This window comes from Lonchura striata, chromosome 5 (genome assembly GCF_046129695.1).
Source record: "Lonchura striata isolate bLonStr1 chromosome 5, bLonStr1.mat, whole genome shotgun sequence".
Classification (NCBI taxonomy): domain Eukaryota; kingdom Metazoa; phylum Chordata; class Aves; order Passeriformes; family Estrildidae; genus Lonchura; species Lonchura striata.
In genome coordinates, this window is record NC_134607.1 from 49,137,509 (window position 1) to 49,152,987 (window position 15,479).

General features: G+C 36.9%; 1 protein-coding gene across 2 annotated transcripts in view; it reads left to right on the forward strand.

Annotated features, from left to right (window-relative positions):
* ACSS3 (acyl-CoA synthetase short chain family member 3) overlaps positions 1–15,479 on the forward strand; it is a 67,206-nt gene that overhangs the window by 38,137 nt on the left and 13,590 nt on the right. For both annotated transcript variants that reach the window (XM_077783546.1, XM_021528055.2), the window contains exons 10-11: positions 9,751–9,846; positions 12,771–12,834. In XM_077783546.1, the coding sequence (XP_077639672.1) occupies positions 9,751–9,846; positions 12,771–12,834 (160 nt within the window). The remainder of the gene's footprint in view (positions 1–9,750; positions 9,847–12,770; positions 12,835–15,479) is intronic.

The window sequence follows — 15,479 nt, forward strand, 5'->3', positions numbered from 1 at the left end:
CAAAGAGTTTATTAATGTGATCTCCAAGCAGCATGACGTGGTCCCGAGACTTCAGTTTCTATTGTGTTGCCTTGGCAACATTGTGCAGATCTGCTTTGTATGAGTATATGGAAAGATGGATTTTGCAACTAAATTGTTAGCAACCTTTTCAAGTTTGCACTAAAGAACTGTTCCTAAGTGAATTGCTGTGTCAGGGTAGACCTCCATCTCCCTTTTGTCAGCTGGATTCCACATTTTGTTCTTCTGTCACCTTCCACTTTGCCCCATTCAAAATTGCAGATAAGTCCAGTGATTTTGTGCAATGTCATAAAATTTTCAGACCCAAAGCCAGCTGGAAAGGTAAAGAAAGGATGGCTGTTTGATTTGCAACAAAGAGTCAGTTCATGACCTTTTTTTGGAGTGACAGAAATTCAGGTCTGGAGTTACAGGGACCAGGAATCTGGAGTTAAAATGAAAGAGATGAAACAAATTTATTCCAAAGTCCAGGCAACTGGTTTAGGTTGTCAGGTGCCTCAGTGTAGATACAACTACTTTCATGTTTTTTTAAGATATGTGCATCCTATCAAGACTTGAATCATATATTTTAGTGAAAGCTGATAACCTGCAAACAGTTCTACAGAAGTGGAAATTACTTGGCTGAAACTTCTGCTGCTCTGCAGCCCTGATTTACTGAGTCCCCTGATCATTATTTACTGGATAACTGAATTTATAACAGGCACTCATGGCGTTCTTCATGTCTCCCCCTGGAGACTTGCATTCTGTCCTTTAAGAAATATAGATTGTTTCAGCCATTGTTTGCTGTTTAGTAATTGCATGTGGACTGTGTATCATTAGTAGCAGTAACTTGTCATTCCTTCAATGTCCTCTTAGGACACCCAATTCAAACAGGTTTTTGGTTGCCCTTATTGAAGGAGAGAGAGGGAAAGGATTTTTTAGTAGCCATGGGCATTGCCAGGGCAGAAACTGACCTTGGAATTCTGTGTGGTTTTCTCAGTCTTGGACATCAAAGAAGGCTTGTCTGGATTATATACATATTCTCTTGGGTGTTTTTGGTTTGAATGAATCATTCATAGATTTATTGTGGCGTTCAGTGCTGTTCACTGTCTTTCACGTTTCACAAAGTGTCTTTTCTCCAAAAACATTTTTCATTTGAGAGTTGTTTCAAATGTGCATTTCACATGGCTTTCAGTTGTCCAGTGCATTTTGGGAAATGTACCCAGATGCTGGGCCAGGAGTGCTGTGGCTTGGAAAAAAAAAAAAAAATCTGTTTTTATTTATGGAATTTATTGTGATTTGAACATGGTTAAGTCAGTAAATGTACTCTGTGCTTCCAGTAAAAAAAAAAAAAAAAAAAGCATGTATATCTGTACTAAACATTTCTGTGAAGGTTCTATTTTCCTCATGGCTGTACTCTTTTTTCTCCACTGGTCAGCTCCTCATCTGTGTTGATACAAATTCTTTATTAGCTGTGCCACTGCTAGTCTGCCTCATTTGAGTGGATATTTTCTAATTTAGAATTGATAAAAAGTGTGTATTAAGCTTTTCTGTTCCTATTTGACTTCAGTTTCTCAGTGCTTATTAATCTTAATCTTTTCTGACTGTCTTTCCACATGCAGTCAGGGACAAAATTAATATGGATGAAGTATAAATGTTTTCCTCCTTAAAATTTAATTTATATGGTTTAGATGATTGAAAATAAAAGAACTATAAAGCAGTCTTAAGTTATGAAGTTGAGCGATGGGCAATATTTAGTGTTCATTGAATGTTTAGTTTGCATTTAGGCAAATGAAGAAGATGAGAGGGCATGTTTAGGAATGGATATGTTAAAATAGAATAGTGCAGTCTCATCTCTCTGAAGGAGATGAGCTGTGACAGTGCCCCCAGTTTGTATGTGTGGAGATGTTACAGCTTGCTTATCTCTTTCTTGTCACATGGCAACTGCTATTTTATGTTGCCCAAGGTGAGGGTAGAAAGAGAGTGCATCTAAGATATTAGATCCTGATAAAGATACTTGAATTGCACAGTAGTAATTTTATGTCTTTTCCATCTTGAATTACTATGCGTGCAATGTATTAAGATTCCTCAAAACAATTAAATAGTAAACAGTAGGCACTGAGCTGTGTAGTTTCTTTTTAAATTTTCCATTTATCTCTTAGTATTTCATCATCAGTTATGGTGTCACAGTAGGATGAAAATAATTTGAAATTTATTTTGTCTGAAAATATAGTTTGATGCATTGCCTGACTTAATGCATCTTTAAACATGTCATCCGATATCTTCCAAATACAACCAAGAAGCTTTCTGTCATCTAATCTTGTCTGTCATTTTGCTATAGGCAATTTATAAGATGTATCTTATAATAGCATATATAATATTTGGAGGCAAAGGACCCTGGTGTACTTACAAAATTAATACATACATTTCTGGTGCTTTATTACTGGCTTGCAAGTTAGTGATAACCAATTATTTTCTGCTTTGATTTTAATATTCGTCATGGCCCACAAAACCCTAACTAAACTAGTTGGACCTTCCTTGCAGTTATATTTTGGAGATTTTATTTAAATGTGATTTGAAATCTTCAGAGACCTTGTGTATTTGTATAATACCAACCGTCACAGTTTGTAAGTATGTTCTGTGATTGGATAATTGTGAAAGTGAGCCTTGGATTAATTTTAATGGATTTGAGCATTGGTTTTATTTTCAAATAAGTGAATTGAATACAGGAATAGAACAGTTATATTGGAAATATTTGACTTTCACATGTGTAGTATATATTCATGGTAATAGCATTACCATGCATTATGACTACAAAGGCTTTAAAGCATTTAGAAAATATTTTAAAAATTGCTGGTTTCTCTTCTGACCTTCAGTTCTAAGAATAAGCATGGAAATGCAGGCACTTTCAGAAAATACATTACTTTATAAACAAAATGGATTTCTGTTTTGAGAAATGGATTTTTTAGGTTTTCAAAACTTTTAGCTGATTTTCTCACCTTTCTTTTCTCCTAAGTCCATGAATCTTAGTCATGCTTTAAAAAAATGCTTCATTTTCTATTTATATCTCTTTTCCATGTTTTTGAGTGAAGTTTCTACTTTACAGTTTCTTCTTTAGAGTTTCTGAGTAGAGCTTTTTTAAGGTTCTGTGTACAATTTAGACAAGTGAGAAAGGTCAAATTTAGTTTTACTTGGGTGTGAAGAATAGGTAAAAAACACTGTTGTTTTTCCATGAGGCTTACAGCTAACTTCTAGAGATTTTATGTTCTGTTTTATAGAGTGCTGGTGGGATGAAAAATCTTACTTAGAAGCCACTTCAAGACAACAAAGTCTTCTGATCGTCTGCCAAATGATTGTAACCTAAATTATAAGCAGCCTGATGGACAAGGTTATGCTTTAGATGTGTTAGTCTCTCTAAATAACATTAGAGCAAGAAAGTCTTAACTGAAATTCTTTCCAGTTGTTTACTGTGTATTCTTTACCGTGGCTTTACTTAAATTTTTAAGGAATTTAAAAACTCCTTGTAAGACAAGTGTGAAAATCTTGATTACAAATCACCAAATTTGCATAGCTCACCTAAAAGCTGATATTCTGGAGGTTTTTGCTAAAGTAGACCCCTGCTCCTCACTTACTATATTTGATTATTCTCTCTGCACCTGATATTTATTGTGTTGATGCTGCATGTGCTTAATTCACAAGAGGAATAATTAAAAATGCAGTCAGATGGAGGAAAAATAAATTATAATTACAGTGAGTGTTTAAGAATTTTTCTGCTTCATGTCATAGTCCTCAGAAGCAAGTAATGAAATGAAATACCAAACAATGCATGAAAACATTTTTTTGAAGTTTTGCTACTAGCCAGCAAATCCTTTTATCATTTAGGATGGCAGACTGTCTTTGATCTAATCTAATGGTGAATTAAGTGTGAACTGAATTCAATTTCATACTTCTTTCTGACACTTGATAAAACTGAATCAGGGTATCCTTCAAAATTTACAGTTCTTCAGATTCTTCAGTCCTTGCTGTCTTCTTGTGGCTCCTTTCACTTTTTTGTTATAATTTGCTGTCATACCATAATAAATATATTGCTAGATAGAATTCCAGTGGATGTAAGCTCTTTCATTAAATTTCACTTCATTTGATGACAAGCTTAAATAAAATGAAGAAGAAATGAGTAAAATGGATGGGGAAGTTCAGAGTATAATTATCATAGCTCTGAAAATAATTTTCACTAGTTTTTACTCTTAGAATGTGGTAAAAATCATGACATAGTAATATATGCTAACAATGTGGGTGCAACAGTGCTGTGGATTTTTGTGGCAGCATCACACATCACATTGTATTGGGATTATCCAAACTGTCCTTATCTGTGCCCTTTAGTGCTCTGGGATAATTGTGGCCAGGTGTCATCTCCTTGTTTTAGTGTTGATGGATAATTAGCATCAGATTGTTTGTACTTTAATACCCAGCATCGGCCATGTGTGCTTAGTCTTCTTACACATTAATAATATAAAGTGTCATGCACCATCCTGGTGTGGATCTCTTCCAGGGAAGCAGTGAAGAAAGCAGCTTGGAAAATTTACACAATTTACACAAGATACTTCTGAGGTCTTGCTGAAGACATGGCTGAGCTGTACTGTACAGAGGCTAAAGCAATTATTTGAAATTTTCTTCCAACGTCAGTAAGCATAAGACTGGACTAGTGCTTGGGCTACCAACCTGCAGCGTGACTATCTAGACACAATTTGTCAGGGTTAACAGTGCTAAATCCAAGCTATGAGTGAGGCTACTTACTGCTACTGCAGTTAGAGTCTTAGAAGCTTGCTTGGCTTTTAGCGATAAAGGACTGACTGGGAAACTGACTTTTGTCCTCTGTGCAGCTGTATGCTGAAGGATGAAGGAAATGGGGTCTATATGAATACTTGGTGATCTGGCCCCTGAATCTTCAGGACACTGCCAGTGCATACTATTTCTGTGATGTATTAGATTCAGTTTTACTTTAAGGAAGCAGTATGATGCAAATTTTGAGTCCTGTAATTCATCTGGTACTGTGGTTTTCTGTTCCAAAATGCCCAGTAGTTGTTGCTATACTAAAAATAATTTTGCTGTGACTTTATTGAATTCTTCATCCACTCTTTCTGGCAGTGTGGAGGGAGCATATGGAAGGAGTCTCTTCAGAGGTACATTCTTGTGGTGTGAGTGGATTTATAATGAGTTGCTGCCTAAGCTTTCCTGCTTCATAGACTCTCCTTTCCATTTTATCAGTGCAGTCTGTTGCTGTAGTAATTCCTTTAATTCCCCACAACCAAAGTGGCAGCTTTGCCAGAAGAATGGTTCAAAACAGCATAGCTACAGTGAGAATTTTGTGTATTATATTTATTGCATTCATTAATATGTTAATGTATGACAGTTGCTCCTTTTTCTTCTTTCCTTCGGCTACATAAGAACTTCCTACCTATTTTGTATGCTTTTAGTGTCTCTCCATTGCATCCTAAGAAATTCAAAGCAGACAGCTTTACATTACCAACTTGGCACAGCCCAAGCTCAAATATTCATGCCAAAATACAGTGTGTTTTGCCTAAGTATTTCCTACCAAAAAAGCTGATATTTCAAACAGCATGGCAGTCTACTATGTTGAGGAATATGAGACATAGTCTAGAACTTATAGTGTATCAGGAATGTAAGTGGCACAGAGTAAATAAGATGATTTTCATCTTGAAAGTCCTGAGTTATTTCAAAACTGTTTATTTTGATTGAACTTGACCATTGACTGTGAATGAGAAAGAGAGTTTTGAGCACAAAAGCTACTAGGTGTCGCTTTGCATAATTTGGCAGAACACAGCTTCTGCAAATCAGGCATGTGGGTAGGTGGAAGCTTTCTGATTAATAAGACTACTACTAAGATTAAACAGACTACCCTAGCTACTCGTAGGAGAGCGCACTTTTTGCTTCTGGATCAGCAGCACTTTCTTTGGCATAAGAATTGTTTTCCAAGGTGCAAATGCAAAAAAGTTCATATAGCGGACTACTCATTCGCTGCCCAATTTATACCGGATATTTCAATATTATTGAAATAGCTTTATAATAGTATCATTCACTTACTGGTAGAGTGGGACAAAACAAAGAAGGTCACATCTCTGATTACTGAGGATTATTTCTTTACATCAGCCCTTATTCTGAAAAGAAGCATAAGGAGGGAGTTGGGATACTTGATTTTATGGCCATCTCTCAGTAACTCTGTCTTCTCTGTCTCAGTAAAGTGCTTTTCATTATTCTCAGAAATACACCATATTGTTTTCATTATAACTTAGAGCAGATGTTGAATACATTTACCAGACTAGTTGTGAAACATTTTTCTCCCAGTACAAAACATTACTCTTCTAAATAGCTGTTTTATTGACACATCTTAAGGTGTTATGCAGAAAGGAAATTGATTTTATGATGTGGTTGTCCCTGAAAAGCCTTCCACAGCCTACCTAACTAAGTAGCTTAGTGAGTGAACAGGTAATGTGCAAAAGTTCGCAAAAGAGACTGTAAGACAAGACCTACTGTTTAATTTCTTGCATTAAAAATATGGAAGTTCCTAAAGTCTTCAGCACTGGAAATCTTTCTAAGTTCTGTGCCTTAATTTCAGGGAACCTTCAATTATAAACAAATGAGTTTCGGGTAAGGGATGTCTGTTTGTATATGCAGAAACCTGATTTAAGGGATGGGTGGAATACAATGTACACTTGACAAGTGTTATCCTTCTTCAGACTGTTGCTGTTTCAACTTTTCAGACTTGAATCTTATAACCTGCACATAGATCCTGAATTGAATTGTAAAGAAACCAAACTTAATTGAAACCAATGATTCATAAGCAACTTTATTTATTGGAAATCTCTAATAAAGGGCCACACAGTATTTGTATTACTCATAATTGTTAAGGAAAATATATCTTTTAAATAGCACTTAAAATTCTGTGTTCTTCTGAACAGTGATGATTTCTTGTCAGGAGGATTTTGAATTGAATTCCCCTTTCAACTCAGACTGTTTTTTTGGTGATAGAAAAAACTATCCTAGAAAGAGGCTGTTGTTTCCTAATAGGTTTGGGAAATTGATATTTCAATCCAGCATCCTCTTTGAAAGATACATGTTGATTTCCCAAGATATGTACAGCACAATGATTCATGCTGTCCTGTGATAGTACTCCTTTGTGATTCTATATTGAAAGGGAATCCTTAGCATTCAGGAACGGTTAACTAACCTAAAGAGCAGATGCTTTTGGGATTCCCTCTCTGAATTATTATATGATCCAAGTACCAAAAGCCCCATATTTTTTTCCATGTATATAAAAAGTCTTACTGGCCTATGGGAACTGAATGTATGGCTTAGAGATTAGCGCACTGGGTAAACATGGAAATTCTATATCCATTGATAATTGGAAAGACAATAGAAGAAAGAGCAACAGTTTTGAAGACGTGTTCACAAAGTTTTAGAACTTGTGATTGTCCAGAATAAATGGACTTTCATTCAGGCTTAGTCACTGTTGTCCAAAAAGCAGGTAAAAAACCAGACAAGTTAGTACAGTGAAGTTTCCTTTCAAGTTTCTGTTGATTTCATTAGCCGTGTACTAGAGATTCAGGCAAACCCAAACTAATTTTCAGTAATTCTTCCTCTCCCCTTAGGGTCTTTGGATTGAGACTCTTGATGAGAAATGCTTGTCAATTCCCAGTCCACACCAATGGTACTGGTACCTCAGGCTAACAGTGGTGCTGTGTTTCCTGTCTCTCAGTAACAAACCTAATTCCTATGTTTTGGTGATAGGAGGCTATTGTTCTTGCCTGATCTGCTGCAGTGTGTTTTGTAGCTGTTGCTGTGCAGTATGTAAAGCAATATGTACACCGTGCTTCCACTTCTAACATAGTCAAAAAGGAAACTCTCCATTCTACTGTCTTTACCGATTTGCTGTTCCTTCTGTTCCAAGTAAAAGAGGAAAATCCTTCAGTATAAATACTGTGCAGAAAATAAGGCTCCAAAACTGTTGAATACATTTTGTTTTTCTACAGCTGCTCAGTGTGATCACAGATGGGGTATGGTAGATAATTTTGATATTTTGTCACCACTGTAACTGTAGCCTGGGTGTTCTGTGTGTTAGAAGAAAAGATTTCCCCACGACTGTGCAGGGAATTTGCACTAAGTACAGGATGGTGTGGGGAAAGATTAGGATACAGCAAAGCAAACCTTTTAGCCTGTGTTTATTAGTGTGGAGGGTTGATAATTTTTATTCTGTATCCCACAGTTGTATTTAGGCCCTAGTTCAGCTGTGCTGTAAATGCTAAGCTTTCAGCTGCTTACTAACACCTACTGTAAAAACACTATAAGAGTCTGTAAATTTGTTTTTGTTTTTGCTTATTTAAGCACTTGAATAGTCACATAACAACTTCTGAAGTGGAAGATGAATGCTATGGAGGTTGAAAAAAAATCACAGCAAAAATTACTTTAATTTTCTGATGCAAGTATGCTGAAAATAGGTTTGAACATACTGATTAGATATACATATACAGCTGGAGGCAAAACTGCTTTGTTTGCTGGGTGGCATGGACTATAAATTCCAGGCCAAGTGACCTGAGACATCTTCAGAGTGATAAAGTCATGTTTTTAAAGTAAAGTCTCATTCTGTGTTCCTGCTAATATCTAAAACCATCTACACTTTGTTTTCTATGGCTCAGAGTTACAGCAGCATTTCAAAGTATTTTCTGTAGATTGTTTACTTAAAGGGGAAGAGTGAAGAGCAACTGGGCTTTTTTCAGTCTTAGACTCTCTTTTATATTACTTGATAGTATTTATTCTTCTATGATAACAACTCTGGTAGTATAAAAATGTTATGTGGAAAGAGAGGAAGGTGAGGAGGGAAGCTGCTTAACTGTGGGGATGATTAGGAAGGTGTCAGCATTACTGGAAAGCCTCGATGACAGCTTTCTGACACAAGTGGTAGAGGATCCCATGAGGATTGGTGTGCTTCTCAGCAGGAGGAGCCACCCACATCCTGGGGGACATCAATACAACCTCGCCAGCTGGGCAAGGGAGGGGATTGTCCTGCTCTGTTCTGCACTTGGGGCAGCCTCACCTCAAGTGCTGGAGGCAGTTTTGTGTGCCATGATATAAAAATGATAAAGCTTTGGAAAGAGTCCCAAAAAGGGCTACAAATATGGTGAAGGACCTTGAGGGGAAGTGTTATGAGGAGCAGCTGAGGTCACTTGGTCCGTTCAGCCTGGAGGCGACTGAGATGAGATGTTACTGTGGCCTTCAACTTCCTCACAAGAGGAAGTAGGGGGGTAGGTACCAATCTTTTCCCTCTCGTGACCAGTGACAGAATTCAAGAGAATGGTATGAAGCTGAGCCAAGGGAGTTTTAGGTCAGATGTTAGGAGAAGGCTATTTACCCAGAGGGTGGTTGGGCAGTGGAACAGGCTCCCCAGGGCAGTGATCATACCACCAAGCCTGACAGAGTTCAAGAAGTGTTTGGACAATGCTCTCAGGCACATGGTGTGCTTCCTGGGGGTGTCCTGTGCAGGATCAGGAGTTGGACTTCAGTGATATCTAGAAGTCCCTTCCAATGTGGCATATTCTATGATTCTGTGAATTCTTAATCTTGCATTGTTTGTCTAGGAATTTTTTTTAAAAAAGTTGTGTGCTGAGCATCATAAAAATTAGAACTAGTAAATACAGAATGGAACTAAAACCAGCTTTGACTGTATGTGTGTTCTCTTAATAGAATCTGGTTCTGCAATTACGGCTTCCTGCGTTGGTTTGGGGAACTCTACAACACCTCCATCTGGACAGGCAGGAAAACCAGTGCCAGGATATAATGGTAAGACTTTGCTAAAAATGTTACTAGGAAAGGCATTTGCTTGTATTCCTGAATAAGCACTCTTTAGTTGTCATATCTTGTAGTAAAATAAAATTACAGTCTTACTAAGATATTTTCCTCCTTCCTGCTTTCTTGAGTGTTATAGAATGTGATTGTGAATAAAAAATTCAGAGTAATCTTCAAGAAAATTGATTTACTGCTTCTGCCTTTATTATATGAAAAATCAAGCACATACTTTGACATATTACTCATCTATACTTCTACATGCAGTTCTGCACTTCTATACAGCTTGAGAGAGTTGTTAAGCAAATTGTCTTTCAGTAGCTGTGGAACTGGTTTTATTTCCAGCAAGGAGAAACGGTAGGCTATGGACCAGCACAAAAAAGATGAGAACTCATTGTCTGGAAGGTATTTGCATGTAGGGTTGCAGCAACAGGATTAAGAATGCAGAAGTATTTTAATACCTGGGAACCCTGATTTTAACACAATTTTAAAGAGTTACTTGATATCTGAAAAATAATTACATTAAAGATCAAGTGATCTTCAGAAAAAGTTGGTCAGAAAGATCATTGGTCAGAAAGATCTAAGCTGTTATTTTCTTTTAATACATATTAGTGGTGGTTAGCTTTAAAAAAAGCTTCAAATGTTTTTAGCAACTCTTGGTTTCATCTTACAGTTATGGCATAAAGATGAGAAATAGCTTAAAAACAACATTAAAACAAAACCATGAAGTTTCTCTGGAGTTTTAATAAGTAGGAAAGGGTGAGAGAATGTAATTGCATCACACATGTTATCAGATGATAGTCAGGAGTAGGAAAAAATATGAGTAACAAGTATATAAAAATTTCTGACAAATAATTTGGAACATTTGGACTAGTGTAAGTAACAATTTTCTTCAAAGAGAATGATGGAGATGTCTTTAGCATACCGTATAAAGGAAATAGAAAATGAGCACTGAAATTCACTAAAGATTTATGGCATAATTTTACTTGTTTCAGTCTTTGACCAAATATGTCCTGTAATACAGCTATTCACAAACTAGTGATTTTTTTAAAAATTACTCTAGTTTGGCTGCTGTCTTGCTGTCATCCACTTCTGTTTGGTGGTGTTTTCCTGTGTTACTAGACTTAATAGAGGAGATCCTTAAGCCAGTTAGAAGATACTGTGGTTTTAGTTTATACATACAACTCTAAATGGCTGGTAAAGACATGCTGCAATATAAAGACGAAGTTGCAAGGTCTATTTTTTTTTGAACATGTATAAACTCTTTCCTATTACATATTGGTAAAAAGAAACTGATTTGTTGCTGATTCTTAGGGACAAAGGGAATAAAAGTTATGATATCAAAGTATAGTGGCACAAATTGCATTTAAGTGTGTCAAGACACAATATTAATTTCTAGGTCTGTTGCCTTTATTCAGACATTATACTGTGCTTTTCCCTTGATCTACTTGAACCTTTGCAGGTAATTGCAATACATTTTCAGACTGAAGCCACATTTTGAAGAAACAAGTCAGTTCTTCAGTAATTCAGGAGTGAGCAGCATAGTATCTCACTTTCCCAAATGTTTCTACACTGAAATATGTAAGCTTGCAAGGAGAAGACTAAATACTGGGATCGGTACCTTGATGAAACAGATACAGTAAACTGATTAGATTTTACTTAGTATTATAAAAATAGGAGAGAAAACACTGACAGCTACACAAGCAAGTCTTTATAAAACTGGCCTTGTGTACTTGCTTGTGTCTCTGTGCAGAGCCATTGCTTCCAGCAGGCTCTTCAGTTACTTTAAAATTACCATCATCTTTGAAGGAGTAGCTTCAGCCAGGAGTAAATTACAGATGTTGGTTCTCTTTGAAGGGATAGTATATGATATTACTCATATAGGTTTTAGCAGACTTTTAGTCAGTAGTCTGTCATCCACTTTTCCCAATTTCGTCTGGAACTTTGTAATCCAGAATGTAAGACTATTTGTAGAGATTTAGATACAGCTGAACATTGCTTTCATTGCTTGGGCAGGCTTCAAAAAAGCATGTAATTCTTACCAGCCCAGTCTATCAAAATCTTCCCTCCCTGTTTTTCTATGGTTTAGTTGCTTCACCTTATGTAATTTCATTATCACAGGCCAAGGTGGTATCTGTCATTCCTTTCTTATGCCCACACCTTGAGATGAAACGGATGGTTGCAGTAGCTTCATTTCCCAGATAACTGCACAAAAGAGGCTATTTCAGATGATTTCCTCAGAAATCTCAGTATTAGGGTATGATGCTTTCACTGAAAGTGGTGGACCCCTGTCATCTAGGGAAAAGGCTTCATTTGGGAAGTCTGGATTCTGTCCTGTACTTAGAGCATTACCCTGCTGTGCAGCTTTGGGTACTTCAAGAGTTTCTTGATCTCTTTGTGCTAGACTATAATGAACCTTGTTAGCTGAAGGGCATATTTTGGAGACACCTGAGAGCCTTTGAAAACCAGATATACTTATTTACTGCTAATAGTATTTCTCACATGAACTGGATTAGACTTCAGTCATCTTGGTTGTTGTTCGTTGCTCATGTCACCCACATATTTTTTAATTTATAGTTGTCATGTATCTTAATGGTCCTTTGCTATGTAGAAGTTAAGATTTTCCAGAATGAAAGCTTCTTTTACTTTTTAGTTCTGTGTTTTTCTCTTTTGGGACTTTGTGCTATTTCTGCTTCCAAAGAACAAGTATTATTTAAGACTTTTTGTACTTAAGGCTGATTGTTAATAAAGTCATGAGATTATCCAGTTTGGCACTCCCAAATTACTTAATTCCTTCTGTTGCTTGGTGTATTGCTATTCTGAAATGTGACATGGGTTAATATCCATAAAAAAAGACATTTTCCTTCACCTAAAAATACACTACTAAACTTGAGTCTCCTTCCTGTATTATTTTTTTACAGTCATGATTCTGGATGCAAATATGAAACCAGTGAAGGCAAAGACTTTGGGAAATATTGTGGTAAAGTAAGAAAAAGAAATGTTGCACAGTTAAAAAAAACTTCCTACAAGGGTTGATTGTCTTTTGACTAAAGTTTTCATAAAAATAATTGAAGTAATGAAGATTGAAAAGTATGTCTGTCTGTCTCTGATACTGATACCAAACTACCTGAATGTTTTATGTTCATTAATGTTGAAAAATTGCAGACAAAGTTGTGTGAATGAATGAGTTTTTCTTAGACTACAGCAAAGTTTACCATTTTCTTAATTATCAGAGTGTTGGCACAGAATGATACCTTCCTCTTTTAATGTATGAGTACGATGCTGAATCATTCCCTTCACTATTTTATCTTTCCACTTAGTGAAATAGTACAGCAGTACAGATTGGTATGCTTTGGTTTACAGGTGTGATGCTGCCTCTTCTTTCATGAATCTCCTAATTCCAACTGATGCACCTTCTTAGAGGGAGAACATGTATTTTCTGTTCTCTGTAAAAAAAAAAAAAGCAAGATGTTTCTGTGTGTGCTTTGCATGAAAGAGTGTTCATTTGGACCAGTACTTGGACAAAATACATTCAGGAAAGGACTCCAGGGAAAAAAAATAAAAAAACCCTGCTGTGCATCATGTAGGTGATTTTTAGTACCATTTACCAGACTCCTGACAGATGAGTTCCCTAAACGCTAATATTCTTTTTGAAAGTACACCTTTCTTGGCACATTTCCTTAGATAAAAAGGCCTCTGTTTAGATCACCTTGTGAAAATCAGTTACATTTATCTGGCCTGCTGCCTTCTCACTGTTGCCAGGACCTTTCCTTACTCCTGTAGCATTCTATGGACTAGTGCTCTTTACAGCCCATGCCAGCTCTGTATTCTGGGTGTTTTTCAGGCAAATGGCATTTTTCTCAGAGTTTTTATTCCTCAGAGAGAGACACCTGCTTTGTGATTAATATGGTATCTGTACCCACCTTTTTTTTCAGTCACAGAAAATAACTTCAGCTCTGAACACTTTCTAACTGTGAGCAAATCCCAAAGGAAATGTATTCATCCATTTCTTTTGTGGTAGGTTTTTGGAGAGTTGTGGTAGCTTCGAGTCTTCACTGCTGGCTTAGATGAATGAAAGGAAGTGCAAAGATTAATACTAATCTTCAGTGAACTGAAAATCTGTCAAAAGCTGAAGCTTTGGGATGGATGTACCAATTTTGGTGAATTGTTAGCGCAGTTAGCTGAGGGTTGCGGTTGGCTGAGGCGCACAAGCTGGGGGTGAGAGACAGGAGCTGCAGGCATGCAGCGCCAACAATGGGGGTGGGCTGGCGCAGTGCTTGTGTAGGAGGTGGAGCTGCCGAGGTTGGGAGACTTTTTATTCAGCTGTACCACTGATCTTATGTAACTAGACCCCTGTGGAGACTAAAGTAATACCACATTAACTTATTGTTCTGTGTGATGCAGATGTGTGTTTTTAGGATGAAGTCCATACCCTGTCTCATTCTCAGCATCTTCAGCTAAGGCACCAGGACACAGACGCATAGGTTTAACTCCCCCGAGTCAGCAGACTCATATTTAGGTGTAGTTTTATTGAGACACATATAAGGTTGTGCATTCACTCCATTGTTGAGTATGTACATTCATACCAAGCACAAGTACTTAAAATTGCTCCAACCTTTTATCAACTTTGGTTCTCAGTATCAGTAACTCAACTCAGAGTGGAAAACTGTCTTTCAGAAAAAGCTCTCACCTCTGTAGTGCCTGAAGCCATAATAAAACACAGGATTATAATCAATGGAGAGAGAAAAGGTATTTTGAAAGAAAATTGATCCTAGCTGCTTAGATATTCAGATTAGTTATTATTCATTATATTGCTCATGCCTAGTTATTCAACTAGGATGGAATAAATCACCTTCCAGATGTGTTCATGTCTATGTTTATTGTGTTATTTTTTTTATTAAAGCAAGGTTTCATGAAGTCCTCCTTCAAAGAAGGCATTTCTCTCTTCAGCAGTCTTCTACATGTACAGACCCTTTAAAGTAGTGGAGATGATCCTTGTTAGTAGCAGTGCTTGTTTGTCAGCCCAGAGCATGTCCCCCTGCAGCTGAAAGAAAATGGGGGACTCAGGATAGTTCTGACTATTATTCTGTCATACCATCAGTAGTGAAATATGAAAAAACACAGGGATTTGCTTCACCTGGAGCATAGGTGAGTTGTGAAATATTCTTCAGTATTTCTTGGAGAGGAGAGTGGCCATGCACTACCTGCAACGACAGCTGTGCATAAGTGGTAATCTGCAGCTCTTGGTTGTTTTTATCCTAGACTAATTCTGGTAAAGACTATTTGGGGCTGCTTGAGGCCTGCAGTTTTCCTAAGTACAGTATTTAAAATATCTATTTTTACAGCAGAGCTTTAAATTTTAATTTCATCCTGCAGGAGTCAAATACTCTGGAAAAGCAGTTCTTCTATCTAATTACTCCAACTTGCTGCCCCAAGTATGTTCTTTACTTTTCTACCCACTGATATCTGTTCTGTTTTTATTTTTCCATATAACTATCATCTCTGCCCTTTGAACAGATTATTCTTGGATAAGATCTCTCATACATGCTCGTTTACCTGGACTCTGCAATAATATTTCTGATTTCACAAGTCTTTCAGGATAAAATAATTGAAAGGAGTGTGATAGAAGG